This window comes from Conger conger, chromosome 11 (assembly GCF_963514075.1).
Source record: "Conger conger chromosome 11, fConCon1.1, whole genome shotgun sequence".
Classification (NCBI taxonomy): domain Eukaryota; kingdom Metazoa; phylum Chordata; class Actinopteri; order Anguilliformes; family Congridae; genus Conger; species Conger conger.
Window position 1 is genome coordinate 33,712,952 of NC_083770.1, and position 14,904 is coordinate 33,727,855.

The window sequence follows — 14,904 nt, forward strand, 5'->3', positions numbered from 1 at the left end:
ACCCTGACATTCAACTCATTTTCATGTCATTTATCCTGTATTTATATAGGGTAGGATGACTGAGCGCATGTGCTCATTTCAGTGACGCCCTGTTTATTTCTCCCCCCTGTAGCCTAAACTGCCTGTGTTTGGACTGCAGAGTACCCGGAGGGTAGAACATGCAAACTCCCCACAGAAAGACCCCATTCAGGAACTAAGTGCTTCATTAAACCTATTCCTGCCTCATTCTTCCATATCTGATACACTGACCCCTATACCTTCTGAGTGTGTATAGTGTTCCCCTATACCTGACATTCTCTGCTCTACAGGCCCAGAGTCAGTTACCTTCACACATTTACACATACTTTACATAAATTATTTACAGTACATTACATTATTGGCATTTGGCAGACGCTCTTATCCAGAGCGACGTACAGTTGATTAGACTAAGCAGGAGACAATCCTCCCCTGGGGCAATGCAGGGTTAAGGGCCTTGCTCAAGGGCCCAACGGCTGTGCGGATCTTATTGTGGCTACACCGGGATCAGAACCACTGACCTTGCGTGTCCCAGTCATTTACCTGAACCACTACGCTACAGGCCGCCGTATTTACAGCATAGCTCACCCCACACCTGATTATCACAGAGGAAGAGGAGCCTTAACACGAGTTATCCACCTTCTATCCAAGCTCTTGTCAGTTACGTGGATACTAGGTCAGGGTACCTACCAGCCAAAAGCACACATCCAAATTAGACCAGCCAAAAAAGTAAGATGGCTTGGGGGAAGAAGTATCTTGAGTGAAGCAGCTCTGTAGAACAGCTCCCCCTGTCAGGCGTGCGGTGTAACTGCGGGCCGGTCCGGTGAGGGGGGGGGGGGGGTGGGGGGGGTCGATGCGTCGGTGCCGTGCGCTTTCCTCAAGCGGATCAAGTGCAGCCCTGTCTCCGTTTCCTCAGAACGCTGACGGCAAGCTGACGCTGCAGGAGTTCCAGGAGGGATCGAAGGCGGACCCCTCCATTGTGCAGGCTCTGTCTCTGTACGACGGGCTCGTATAGGACCGGGGAGGGAGAGGAGGTGAGCGGGGACGCAGCGCTGGTGCTCCGGCCCGTTTTCATCCACACACCCACATCTCAACTGTCACCAATGGGAGATGTTTTTATGTGCTCATTTTCATTTAACTTCAGCATCTCTGGCTAATGGTCACTGATGCACAATTATTTTTTAATGATAGTAATTTTCTTAATGACACAGTATTGTAATACTCCGTTGCACCGATGCTGTTTATTTACATCCAGCTTCCCGTGCTGAATCCTAGCTGGCCAGCTCAATGCTGATTAGATTTGTGCAGTGGCTTGCATAGAACTTTATCAACATTAGCTACCCAGAACCAGAGCTTGACAGTAACTAGGCCTATTTCCAGACCTTGGATCCCTAGGTCGAGGATATATTCATTTTTGTAAGCTAGTGCTTCTCACAGAAATGTATATAAAGAATGAACAACTGTTTTTTTGTTTTTTTCAACAAGCAGTTTATAAAAACAGTTATTCATTTTAATGAGACTGAGCAGCTTATTAGCTAGGTTCTACAGATTGTTTACCAGAAAGCAATTATAAATGCAATTAAATCAGAATTTATTTAGTTCAGTCAAAGGTTTTGCACCAAAAACGAATAGCTTATTGTACATTAACCATGGCGACATCAAATCAGCACGGTGGTTCTTCACGTTTATGAGTGCCAAAAGTGTGTAATATGGTAGACCTTGTTCTAAATTCCCCAGTTCCCCATTACTCAAAATGAATGCTTTGCCTTTGGTATAAATGAATGTTGTAATTTCTTATTTTTAGTAAGTGAACCCTTTTAAGTGTTGGGTGGTTTAAATGTGTCCACTAGAGGGTGGCTGAGATTGGAGTTAATGCGCTCTCCAGGACATTGTGTTCCGACATTGTATACTGGGGGGGTAGTATTAGTGTAAACACACACTATATATAGTTCATCTTTGCACATACTTTAATATGTTCACTTTATTTCTGCATTGGCATTGTGAGGAGAATGGTTTTAACTAAAGTTAGTATAAATGTGAACAATAGTGACAATTTCCATTGTCTTTAATTGAAGTTGGTCAAGTATCAGAGCTTTTTTGTTTTTGAAAATAATGTATTTACCACAACTGGAAAATCTGAATCTGTGTGAAAAATTCACAAAGTCCTACTTTAGCTGAGCCCAGCCTGACCTGATAGTGTTTCATTACTTGGGCTATTAGTGCAGTACTGTATGTTCTATCATTGCTGCTATGCGTGGTCTTGAGCCTGCCTGCATGTACTGTGAAGCTCATTATTTTTTGTACTTTTGTACATTGCGTTTGCATGTGGGCGTATGTGGGTGTTTGAGGTCACGCACGCGCGCGTGTGTGTGTGTGGGCGAGCATGGGTGGGTGTGTGAGATCACGCGCATGTGGGTGGGTGTGTGTGTGTGTGAGAGGTCACGCGGGTGTGTGTATATGTGTGTGTGTGAGGTCACGCGCGTGGGTATGAGGTCACGCGTGTGTATGTGCATGTGTGAGAGGTCACGCACGTGTGTGTGTGTCTGAGAGGTCACGCACGCGTGTGTGTGTGAGAGAGGTCACGTGCGTGTGTGTTTGGCTTCGCTCGAGACTTGAGAAAGCAGCTGCTGCTGGGCCACGCTCCCGACATGAGATGAGCCGGTGCCAAAGGGCCACTTGTTAGCCGCGAGCATTTCCTCGGCGCCCTCATAAATTATTCAGGCGCTCTCTGTTGATTGCTGGCAATCAGGGGCCCCGTAGAAGGGGGCAGAGGGAACAGGGGCCGCGGGCTCTCCAGCCACTCCAGAACCAACCCCTCCCAAAGTGCGTGTGACCTCATTACGGCCATTCCCATCTACCGTGCTGCTGCTGGAACCTGGAAGTCATTTGAAGTGGTGTGTGTGTGAGTGTGTGTGTGTGTGTGTGAGCGAGAAAGTGTGTGGGCAAGCGTGTGTGTGTGTGTGTGTGCGAGAACAAACGAGTGAGTGAGAATGAGTGAGAGTGAGCATGTGAGAGTGTGTGTGTATGAGTGTGAGTGCCATCCCATCCTCCATGTCAACATGCTGGCCTTTCCTCCAGCATCTGATTTCAGCCTGTGCTTTTTATGTCCCCTGCAGATACCCAAGCAGTGTTCAGTCCAGTGCCATTACACTTGTTCTTGGAAGAAGCCAAATCTCTCCTGGGACCCCCCCACCTGGAAGCCCATGGGAAGGATGAAGAGCGGGGAGGGGGGGTCACAGGAACAAGCTGACGAGGGTTTTCCTCCTGTCAATCAGTCATCGCCATCATCACCCAGAACATCAAGCCTTCTTATCCGAGACCTGAGGCGTCCTCGCTGTGGCTGAGGAACTCTGTTTTTAAGATGGAAAAATTGAGAGGGACAGAATGTCTGGAGGAACTTGAATGCTTTTTCCGTTTCTGTGTTTCCCTGCTTTATCTGAACTGCAGACGCCCCCTGTGGGCTCTGCGTGGCCAGTGCAGATTATTCTGCACACGTGACCACCAGAGAGTTCAGTTAATGGAGAGCGCTAACCCAATCAGCACTCATTCTTTTCGAGTTTTTGAAAAGACCAAAAAAAAAAAAACATTGTTTATGTATATATTGGCTTTTAACATTTGAAAATGCAACATTGCTGAGGTTTTGTGAAAGTGTTGTGCATTCACTTAGAATGAAACTTAAGTGTTATTTATAAATTGTTTTGCTTTTTATATTGAATGAAACCTTCCCGGTGTCCTAGGCTACTGTACTGGCTGGAGTGTAAGTATATTAGCCTAGGATAGCATTCTGCTGTCTCCTCACTTCTCAGAGTGGAGAAACTTTAGGGGGAGATGATTCTTTATGTATTAATTTAATATATTTTAAGGTACAGTATGTTTCCATTGTGTTGTCTGTATTCCTTCACTTGCTTGCACCAACAAGCATTCTGCAATGTGTCAAACTCGCACCATTGTGTGAAATGGCTACAGTGTTGTCAATACATTGACTAATAAAAGGCTGTAGAACAGGCCGCCTCCAACCAAAAAAGAAGAATAGCCCACAAATCAGTTTTTTTGCACATTATTTTTGTTCACTGATGTCGCCACTTCTCTTGTTCTCGGTGTTTTGTGGGAGGAAGGCTGTCTTGCAGTTTTTCACCAGCCTACAGGCGTTTGAGGACTGAAGACCAGCTCTTGTACGGTCACGTCTCCTGTGGCTGAGAAAGAAAGGGATTCTTCTCTCCCTTTTTAATACCCCCAGACGACTGGGGAAGTAACATGAATTGCTCTGCAGTGTCTTTTTAGTGTCGTTTCGGCGATGTGATTTCCTGTCAAACAAAGCCATAGCTCTTGTGTGTAAAGGCTTTTTGTTTTGGTCTGTAAGGCTCCTAAGAAGTGTCAACACATTAGGGCCGTGTCAGGCCTCATTAATTAAAACCTCTCTCCAGCGACGTGGGTCAACACAAGAAACCTTTTCTCTTTGTCCGGGTCCGTAAGTTGATACCTGAATTGCTGTGTAAATCACAGAACAATCGTCCAATGTTGCTGCTTCTGCTGCACTGAAATAAAATAAAGATTGCAGGGTGTAATTTTTCCTTTTTTGCTATTGGTGTTCCTGGTAATGCGTCTCTTTGAATGTCCAGTATTGCTTAGGTTCATGTGATGTAAAAACCTTTTTATTTTCTGAAATAATTATTTTGAAAAAAATTGAAATAAAAGGACAAATAATGAGAGCTTTCATCTTGTCAAATGAACAAATTGGCCAGGCTCTGAGGTAGGCTGTTCAGATTTCAACCTTCATTTTATTCAGGCTATCGTTGCCGTCTGTCTGTCATTGGGGTGACATGGCTCAGGCAGTAAGAGCAGTCGGAGGGTTGGCGGTTAGATCCCCCGCCCGGGCTGTGTCGAAGTGTCCCTGAGCAAGACACCAAAACCCCCAAATGCTCCTGACGAGCTGGTCGGTGCCTTGCATGGCAGCCAGTCGCCGTGAGTGTGTGTATGAATGGGTGAATGAGAAGCATCAATTGTACAGCGCTTTGGATAAAGACGCTATATAAATGCCAGCCATTTACCATTCATGCAGTTTTATGACAGGCTGTGATCATCCAGAGTGCATCAGCCTTGTGCTGTGTTGCATTTTAAATATGAATCTCTAAAGTGCACTCATTCTCATCTCCTACTTTCTAAACAGAAGCACGGTGCATTTACTGAATATCTAGAGACTCTAGAGAGGTTTACTTCACTCTGGCTTTGAAGAGAGTGGTCTTTCCTGGTCTCATTTCAAGAGGCGTTGCTCAAAATCCAGAGTAATGCGATTTAAAGTTTGTGTTGACATGGAAAAGTTGTTGCAGGTTTCCTGTTGGCCTCTCCTTGCTCATCTGGAGGGGCTGAGCACAAGGTCTGGATTCAGTCTTGAGCACAGCGTGCTTTCAACCTCATCTCTTCACTTTAATCCAATACTCAAATAATCCTCTTCTCAGGTCCTTGCACATCTTTGAGATTGCTTCTTGCATAAACATTAACATCAAAATATTAAATTAAAATTTAATTAAAATATTAAAATCTAAATAATATATTTTTAAATGTGGCAAAAGCATTTTGGAGTTGGGTTGAATCTGTGCAGCAACCAGTATGACCCAGTGTTAAGTCTAGACTGGACTAATTCACTAGATGTAAGTAAATGCATATTACATGCAATCCACGTTGATAGAAGACAGAGTGTATCCCTAAGCGCTCGCCCTGGCCATAATTTTACCCTTATCTCACCCAGCTTGACCCCTGTCTGCCAGAGATAGCTGCTAATTAGCACAGGAATGAGGTTTGAGAGCCTGACATGGGAAGATGGGTCCTGGGTTGGTAAGCCCCATTATCTGCCTCATCTTCCCGCTTGTCTCTGACTCCTGATCTGCTTCAGACTGCTGAGTCAGCCTCATGGGTGACAAGACCCCTTCACCTGGTCTGTGCTGTTGACATTTCACAATAACAACTTCTGAAGTAAAGATATCTTTTATCACAGGCAGCTGATGTTGAAACGTTATATCAGCTGTGGCCACTGTAACCAGAGATGCAAGAAAATTGTGTGTGTGCCTGCCTGTGTGTTTCTGTGTGTGTGTGTGTGTGTGTGTGTGTGTTTTTTTTTTATTTTTGTTTTTTTTATCGATAATTTATATCTGGCCCCAGGTTGCTGAAGTTACTATACAGAATGTATATTAAACTGTAAAGGGAATTCACAATAGCCTTCAATCTGTGGAAATTTGGCCTCGGTTTGAAACCAACAAGATTAATTTCCGGTTTACTCCTTTGTGGTTCCTCTGTATTTAAGGGTGTAACACACTGCATTTGATAAGCGTGCCCCTGATCCAGTCAAACAGAATCAGACCACTCTTATTTTCTTTTCCCCAATAAAAAACTTCTACCTCAATCATTCTGACTCTGCAAACAGTTGCTGCAAAAACAAGCCATTCTCTTGCCTTGTGTGCACCAAGAGATGGGTTAAAGCGCAAATAACAACAATGTAAGAATTCCTATCTGGGATAAAACTGTTTGGTCCGTTTTACAACAAGAAATTACCCTTGATTAAAATAAAATTTGCACTGGAGCAGAGAGGTCCCAGCATATAATACATTATACTGTTATAATATAGTTGCCTTGATGGACATCATGGTATAGGGTGACATAAAAGCTAAAATGTACTATTTCTGGGGGATAAATGTACAGATTTTCCAGTTGTGGTAAATTCATAGAGAGAGAGACAGAGTCCAGACAGAGGCAGAATAAGCAACTCCCTTCATGGCATCTGCCCATAGCTTCATCACCTCTCCAAATCACCTCTGCTGCACGTCCAGGGTTCTGTTCCATCCAGCAGAGCTGTGCAGTTTAACATATCACCAATAGTAGTCCCTATTACAAGTGATTTTATTATTTCTTATATAATCATAAAATTACATACAGTGAGATTCACAAAGTGTGAATTATTCCGCGAATGTCATGGGGTATTAGCAAGGCAGGGCAAGTGGGTCAAATTTGGCACTCAATGCGAGACAGAAATAAAGTGGAGTATGAGATGGCTGTCAGGATTGCGAAGCTGTATAAGCTTTCACGCACAGAATTTGTATTGCTTTGACCCCACTGGTGAGGTCTGTAATTGGCTTATTTGGTCCCTAATATTTCGAAATATTATGGGTTCCGTATACACTAAGTGTGGTCTTGGTTGTGTAGTACGTTCTTAGTTCCAAAGACGCGACGATTTGAATTTGAAGAGCATCTGACCTCGTTATCTTGAATTCTTCAGCTGAAAGTTGAATGGGGTCTACCAACAAATGTCTGTCGTTGCATCCCGCTGTAATTTAAATTGAGATAACTGAAAAATCAACAACGTCATGTTGTTCTTAAACTTCCAACTTCCTTTGGTGAGCACTCAAATAAGCTTGTCGTTTTTGGGTCACTTAAGTGTTTGCATTCTGGAACGGCCCTTTTCCTTTTCCTGCAGTTTTCCTGAATTATCAGCTTTCTTGTCTTCTTTTTCTTGAGTGTCTGATATATCATGTCTCGGTTTTAGTTGCGTGTGTGTGTCGCCTTTTTGGCTGTGTGGTCCAAACTAAGCGAACAAAGACCTGTTTACTTGACAATTAAACAAAACACGTTATAGTCGCATATATTGTTAATGGTGCATTGGATATATTATATATCATCAGTTCACGCAAATAAAGAAGGAATGGATCTGTGTTTCCGGCGAATTTCCTTTTAAAAACCATCTGGCAATGCTCTTCAGCGATGTCAACTCTGTTCCATTCATACACAAGAGGGTTGCTTTTTCCAAAGAATTTCTGGATAAAATTAGCAGTATGCCAGCCGAGTATATAGTATCATCGCTATTAATAAACACGGAGTAATTTGGACTCTGGTTTCTTCGCGTCCTGAACAATAACAACAATGACAAATGGCAAATCTACAAATGTCCTCATTTTTTCTTGCGTCTGAATGCGGGCGCTATACTGGATTCTGGAGACTGGGGGGCGCTGAGGTTAGCGCTCCAAGTCAGAGTCGGGTCAAGTTACACACATACACACGCACACACACACATATACACACACAACAGATTCAAACTACTCAGGACCCCTTTAACACCCTCTCCGCCCCCGTTTCCAAAGTGCAGTTTGCAATTTCTCCAGGGGAGTTAGCAGTGAGAGTGCTCTTCCGTCCCTCTCCCAAACCTGAATTTACGCATTCAAGCACATGGACCTGGATATGTTTTAATCTGTGTCATTGGGATTTATACTCTCTTTCATTAGTTTACGTGTTTTTGCGTCATGCCAAAGGAGGATATTTTCTTTGTTGGTGGAAAACAGCAAAAAAACTGCGTGCTTTAAACTGTACCGGACCTCATTGTCTGAAGGTGTTGGAAGTCTTGGATGTATTATTTTTTTATATAGTCATTTACATGTGGCATTTCGCAAAGGACATATCGATCATGTGTTAAGATTTTGTCTATTAATCATTTAAACATTTACATAATTCTTGTAATCAGAAAATGACCGGCATTTGGATAAAGTGCTGTGTCTTGGTGCTGTTGGCTTGTGCCCGAAAACTCCTCGCCGAACCCAGAGTGGACGAAGTTGTGGGCTCCAGTGACAGCGCCTCGACACTAGCCTTTGTGTTCGATGTTACCGGCTCCATGTACGACGACCTCAAACAGGTGATAGATGGCGCCTCCCGGATCCTGGAAAAAACTCTCAGCCGGAGAACTAGACCCATCAAGAACTTTGTCCTCGTTCCTTTCCACGACCCAGGTAAGGAACAATGATAGACATCTGTCCCGCGATTGCACATCTATCATTAGCTAACAATTGTAGGACAGTCCAAATAACCTTTTTTTGTATGAAAGTAGATCACATTGTAAGTGTCACTGATAATGTTTTTGTTTTGTTTTGTTATTCTGAGTTTAAAACATGCATATGTAATGTAGGCCTAAGTTAATGTTTTATTCATTTATTTTGAGTTTATTTTAAGTCCTTTAAATAGGCTACTGTATTTGCAATAATGCGTACTGATGACATGTACCGGCAGGGATCGCTGTAATGCCTGAACGCATACATAGGCTACACCAGTTTTACAGTTTTGGTGGCGGAGTTGTTAATTTTGATGCTTATTTCTCGCAAAAGACATGGAACAAGCTATGCTTCCTCTCGCATATAGTTATACTGTTTGACATCCTTATACAGAATGATTTTTTTTCTTTTCTTTGAGACTAACTTTTCTGAACGTTTGTGCATTATAATAGTATCATTGTATAGGGAGAATAGCCCTGCTCATCTTTTTTTATTTTTAAACCGCGTATTTCTAATGGGTAAGTTTCATATAACCAACTTCAAAAAGGCACTTCAAGTAATATGAGGATTGGAAAGTGCCTTTCTCTTTTCTTTTCTTTTTTGCCGGAATGCAACAGAAAAGGAGCATGGTTCTTAAACTAGAAGTGGAGTAATTAAAATCGAATATATGATACCAGTCATACACAGAGGTCCAAAGAGCAATTTGGGCTGCCTGTGGGCCTGCTTCCTTTGGGCGATGTGTCTACCGGAAGCAGCCATGGGTTTTAACATCAGAGAAGGAGCGCTTCAAATGTGGGTGTGGGGGAGGAGAAGGGGAGGGTGTTCTAAGGATGATTGGAAGCATATGCTGTCTGCCTGAATGTAATTACCTCCCATCGCCCCCATCCAGTGCTCTGGGAAAACCCGGCAGCCATAGTTACCAAATCAGATGGAGGGACTTGTGCTAGAATGGGTGGAGGGAGGGGGTGGATGGTGATGTCAAGCGTGGTGTTCCCTTGGGGAACTTGTAAAACGATGAGACTGCAATGATATTCTTTGATTGACAAAGAAGAGTGATGTCCAATGTTTCAATGTTTCACATCCATGTTATTGTGAGGGAGAGAGAGAGAGAGAGAGAGAGAGAGAAAAGGCTGTGGGGGGGGGAACTTTGACAATATACACTCAGTGAGCACTTTATGGTATTTATTAGGCTAATTTTTTTGATGTATTGGTCTTCTGCTGCTGTAGCTGATCCACTTTAGAGGTTTGACACGTTGTGTGTTCAGAGATGCTCTTCTGCACACCACTGTTGTAATGTGTGGTTATTTGCATTACTGTCACCTTCCTCTGAGCTTGCAATCTGGCCCAATCTGGCCCTTCTCCACTGACCTCGCTCATTTTTTGTTTTTCGCACCATTCTTTGCAAACTCTAGAGACTGTGGTGCGTGAAAATCCCAGGTGATCAGCAGTTTCTGTGATTCCCAAATACTCACGTCACCCCCCTGCTTACTTCCCTCCACTGGCTGCCTGTCATGGCTCGCATCAAATTCAAAATATTGGTGCTAGCCTTCCAAGCAGTTAAGGGGTCTTCCCCAGCTTACCTACAAAAAATCATCAGACCCTACACCCCTGCCAGACCTCTTCGTTCAGCCTCCGCAGGCCGCTTGGCACCTCGCCCTCTCCCCCTTCCACCTCACGCTCACGACTACTGTCTGTTCTGGCTCCATGGTGGTGGAACGAACCGTTGAGGTCAGAACTGTAGAATCTCTTCCCACCTTCAAGTGCAAACTGAAGATGCACCTCTTCAAGGAGCACCGCTCCCCTCCCTACCTCCCTGTGAACCCTACTTTTGTCATACTTTTGCTTTGTTAAAAAAATAAAATAAAATAAATAAATTCAAATAGGCCCTGGCCCTAATCTTTGTTATGCAGGTACCAGTTGAAATTATACTTGCCTCTAGGGTTGTTCAGCGCACTTATCCCTGGTTATGGGTATGCACTTTGTTGTACATCGCTCTGGATAAGAGCGTCTGCCAAATGCCATGAATGTAATGTAATGTAATGTAATGAATGCCAATAAAATATTTGAAATTGAAAAGTGAGTTGACAGGAACTGATGGAATGACAGTGAGAGAGAAAGAGAAATGGATGAATAGTGAAAGAGAAATGATGCGTGGAGCGTGCACTCATTACTGATGACTGTGTTTAAAAAAAGGTTCACCCAGCGAGCTTGTAATGTGAGTGCTGCTCCCACTCCCCAGTCCACAGCTGCTTCCGCAGGCTTGACCCTCGAACCCGGGCCCTTCTCAGCCCCATGTCCGTTCTCGGTGTTTACTCCTCTATCGTTCTGTCTCCTGGCGAGTCCAAACACGTGCCAAACATAGGGAAAACGTGATCATTCATCGCCACGGTCTTACACCCCCGTGCCTCCAGTGAGACAGAGAAACAGTCTCACACAAAAGGGTCAACGGTTGGAACAATCAGCGCTAATGACAGCAAGTGTTACTTTTCTCCAATGTCTTTTTTGTGGTTGCTATGGAGGATGTGCAGAAGAGGTGTTGGGGAGCAATGATACACAGACCGCTCAGCTGGCTGATGTAAATATGAGGTTGTTTGGCTGCGTTAATAAAAGCGGTCATGCAGTTTGAGGCAGCTTTGTATGGTGGGAAAGTGATTCAGTGCCAGCATGGATGATGAAGAAAGAGAGCAGCTGGACTAGCTTTCTGTGTTGGGCCATTGGAACTAGTGTTTGCGTAGTCCTGCTAAGCACGGAGAAGGATGGAGGCATTAATCTCAGATATCCAGTTTGGGTGACCCGAGGGACATCCTCAAATACCAGCCAATTTGTAGGGTGTGGTGGTGACGCATCCATTGAAATTCATTCCCTCTGAAACAGTGTGTGCTGGTCAGCTGAACAAAATCCATTTTCTCCACTCCTTGCAAGCTTATCTCACTACTGTGTAAGTGTTTATGTGCCTGTACAAGCCAATCTTTACATCTATTCTACCTGGAAAAAGCACACAGGACATGACCCTGAATGACCCCTGTCGTTGCCCTCGTCGATGTTCGTCAGCCCTGTTCCTGCGGAGCTGCAGTCTGATGAAGTCAGCAGTTAAAGCAGTCTGTTGCTCATCTCAGATATTAGTAAAAGGGGTTTGGCTCAGAATTTGATTCTGATCTGGTGAAAACCAAAAACATTTCGGACCTTTTGCGCTTGAGGACAGCTTCCCTGCGCATTCTGTTTTGTGTGTACACATCTTGGAAACATTATTTTGGCACATGAATGTGGAATGTTATGCTGCAAATATGAAAGACAAGTACAGTGCCAGCCCAATAGATTTTTAGAACGCTTTCCAGTATAAGAGCAGGGACAGCACATTATGGAGCTACCTGGAATTAAAAGTTAAATGAGCACAGTGTTGAGCTGGGAGCTGGTCTGAACTGGTCAACCAGCTACCAACTATTTCAAAAATCTTGGACTGTTTTTTTCAGCAGGGTTAGCTACTAACCTGTACAATGACAAACATAACATTCACAATAACTTGTGAAATACATCACGTGCACCCCAATGGTGCGAAGCCTTCATTCATTTCCAGTTTGTCTTCTTTCCCTGAAAAGTCTTCCATTGACCATTCAGTTTAACTCTTGAAGGCCAGGGGGTCTTTACAATGGAACTGGTTTAGTAAAATGTTTTTTCCCTGTTGCAGATATTGGCCCCGTGTCCATCACTACTGATCCCAAGAAATTCCAGCATGATCTCCAGGAGCTGTTTGTGCAGGTTTGTGTGGAGTTGGCATGGCTGTCTGAAGCCGGGTGACTGGCCTGTTGGCTTGGGCAGAGCGATTATCAGTGAAAATGGGATTACAGACCAGGAAATCTATGGATTACACTACTGCTTTTCCGCCATCCTAGATTTAACCTGCTTTCAAAAAGAGCTTTCCACACAGGCTTTTTCCTGCATGGCGGGTGATTCATATTGAGGTCTGCAGGTTTATGTGTGGGGTCTGCCATCTCTCTGTGAGTATGAGTCACATGGGGGGAGTTACATGAGTCACTTTGAGCTGGCCATTATAGAAGTGTCTTCTTACACTTTTTGGGTTTCAAAATGTAATAATTTACCACAAATTCTGCTTGTCGCTGACAGCATAAATCCTGGACCTATCTCTGAATTGCAAAACAAATTGGCCTCAAAGTTCATCCTTGCCTTTCAATTTTTTTGTACATCTGTGGCATCTGAAAGAAGAGTGTCTTAGAGAAATGTCCTTTTTATTTTCAAAAATACTAGCACATCAGTAGCCCACAGAGCGTGTTTCACTGCACCAATTAAAAACCAGTATACCACTTTTTATACTGGTGATATTATTATAAGGAGTTGAAAAGGATTGTGATGATAACCTTCAGCGTTACTCTTCTCTGCCTCTGGTTCTCTGAATTGAGTTCTATTGTTATTCTATTGTCAATCCAGAGAGTAAAAACAGGGCAGAAACATATATTCTAGAGTTTTTGTAAGACTTTGGCTACAAAAAGATTGGCTACAGAGCCACTGAAGTGATTTTAAGGGCTTGTTTTGTTGCTCAAATGGATCAAATGGATCCTTGCTTGGCATGGATTCTTGTTTTGGTTTCTAGGTGAGAATCATACACATTATAAGTTGCAATTTAATTGCACATTGAGTGTAGCAGCCTTTCTATAGGGTTTATGAACAGGTACATATTGTATATTGTTTCCTCCAGTAATACATATTGTATATACAGTAACTCATGTGTTTGCTGTATCTACCGTGTTTGCTCCTTCAAAAAGAGAATAGTCCATGACATTTACATTTTTACATTTTACATTTTTGTCATTTGGCAAACGCTTTTAATCCAAAGCGACTTACAAGTGCATAGGTTCTACCACAAGTCAAAACATCACATCCATAACTAGGAAAATACACATGGAATGCTGTTCTAAACATATAGTCGTCATCATAAGTGCAAATTTTTTTTTTTTTTTTTTTTGGGTAGACAAGGAGGATAGGGACATCAGAAAGGGGGGGTGGGGGAGATCAGGAGGGAGGACTAAGGTAGTCACTACAGCATGAGTCACTACAGCTAGCGGAATCATCTCCTCCCCTTCCCAGAAAGCCCTATAACTCAGCAACAGACACTTGTAAAGTGACCCAGGCCGGTGAACTCTGACCTTAGACCAGCGATGTCAAACTCAATTCCTGGGTCAACCAGGAGCTGTGCACCATTTTTTGTTCCAACCAACTGTCCTGTGTTGATTGGCTCAAACCATTGAAAACTGTATAAACTCAACATGGATGAATTTGCACACTGCAGTAAATTGTATTTGGAGCAATTAGTGTGAAATCCTTAGCCGGAGGAAAGAAAAGGTAATTACCTTAAATCAAGAAATTAAGAGTGTGTGGGTTGAAAGTCAAAATGAGTGTGCCATGCATGCTGGGGATCCAAGTTTGAAATATTGTTGGTGTGATACCGGAGCCACTCTGATTGTAATTAGTCAGACTTCTGTGGGTCCAATGTTTCTGTCACACAGGGGGGTGGAGACTGTCCCGAGATGAGCATAGGGGCCATCAAGAAGGCTCTGGAGGTTTCCCTGCCTGGATCCTTCATCTATGTGTTTACTGACGCTAGGGCAAAGGACTATCGCCTCAAACAAGACGTCTTGCAGCTGGTGCAGCTTCGCCAGTCACAGGTAGGACAGAGACACCCGTCAGAAAGTGTGAAGTTGTGGCCCAACACTATTCACATTGTATTGCAAAATTTATGTTCCAAAGAAGAGACCTATGCCAATCATCATCTCGTCATCTGATTGTTCTCGCCCCGTCCGATGTCCTCCAGGTGGTATTTGTGCTGACAGGTGACTGTGGCGACCGTACCCAGCCTGGCTACAGAGTTTATGAGGAAATTGCTGCCACCAGCTCCGGCCAGATCTTCCACCTCGACAAACAACAGGTCAACGAGGTGAGAGGCAGATAGGTCAAGAAGTCAAGCCTTGTTGATTGTTTGGTCTGGACAGAATACCCAGGCACAATAGAAGCACACATGAGACCACATACCCACTGTCTCAGCTGATGTTTGCTGCCCCCTCTCTGCACCTTT

General features: G+C 43.7%; 2 protein-coding genes across 5 annotated transcripts in view; both read left to right on the forward strand.

Moving 5' to 3' along the window:
- Window positions 1-4,724, forward strand: part of LOC133141158 (neuronal calcium sensor 1) — a 38,152-nt gene extending 33,428 nt beyond the window's left edge. For all 4 annotated transcript variants that reach the window (XM_061261585.1, XM_061261587.1, XM_061261586.1 and 1 more), the window contains exons 8-9: window positions 932-1,049; window positions 3,132-4,724. In XM_061261585.1, coding sequence (XP_061117569.1) covers window positions 932-1,030 — 99 coding nt within the window. In that variant the 3' untranslated portion in view covers window positions 1,031-1,049; window positions 3,132-4,724. The remainder of the gene's footprint in view (window positions 1-931; window positions 1,050-3,131) is intronic.
- Window positions 4,725-8,521: 3,797 nt separating this feature from the next.
- The window catches only part of hmcn2 (hemicentin 2), a 63,998-nt gene continuing 57,615 nt past the window's right edge, over window positions 8,522-14,904 (forward strand). The window contains exons 1-4 of the mRNA XM_061259798.1: window positions 8,522-8,780; window positions 12,505-12,575; window positions 14,339-14,497; window positions 14,644-14,766. Of these exons, the coding sequence (XP_061115782.1) occupies window positions 8,522-8,780; window positions 12,505-12,575; window positions 14,339-14,497; window positions 14,644-14,766 (612 nt within the window). The remainder of the gene's footprint in view (window positions 8,781-12,504; window positions 12,576-14,338; window positions 14,498-14,643; window positions 14,767-14,904) is intronic.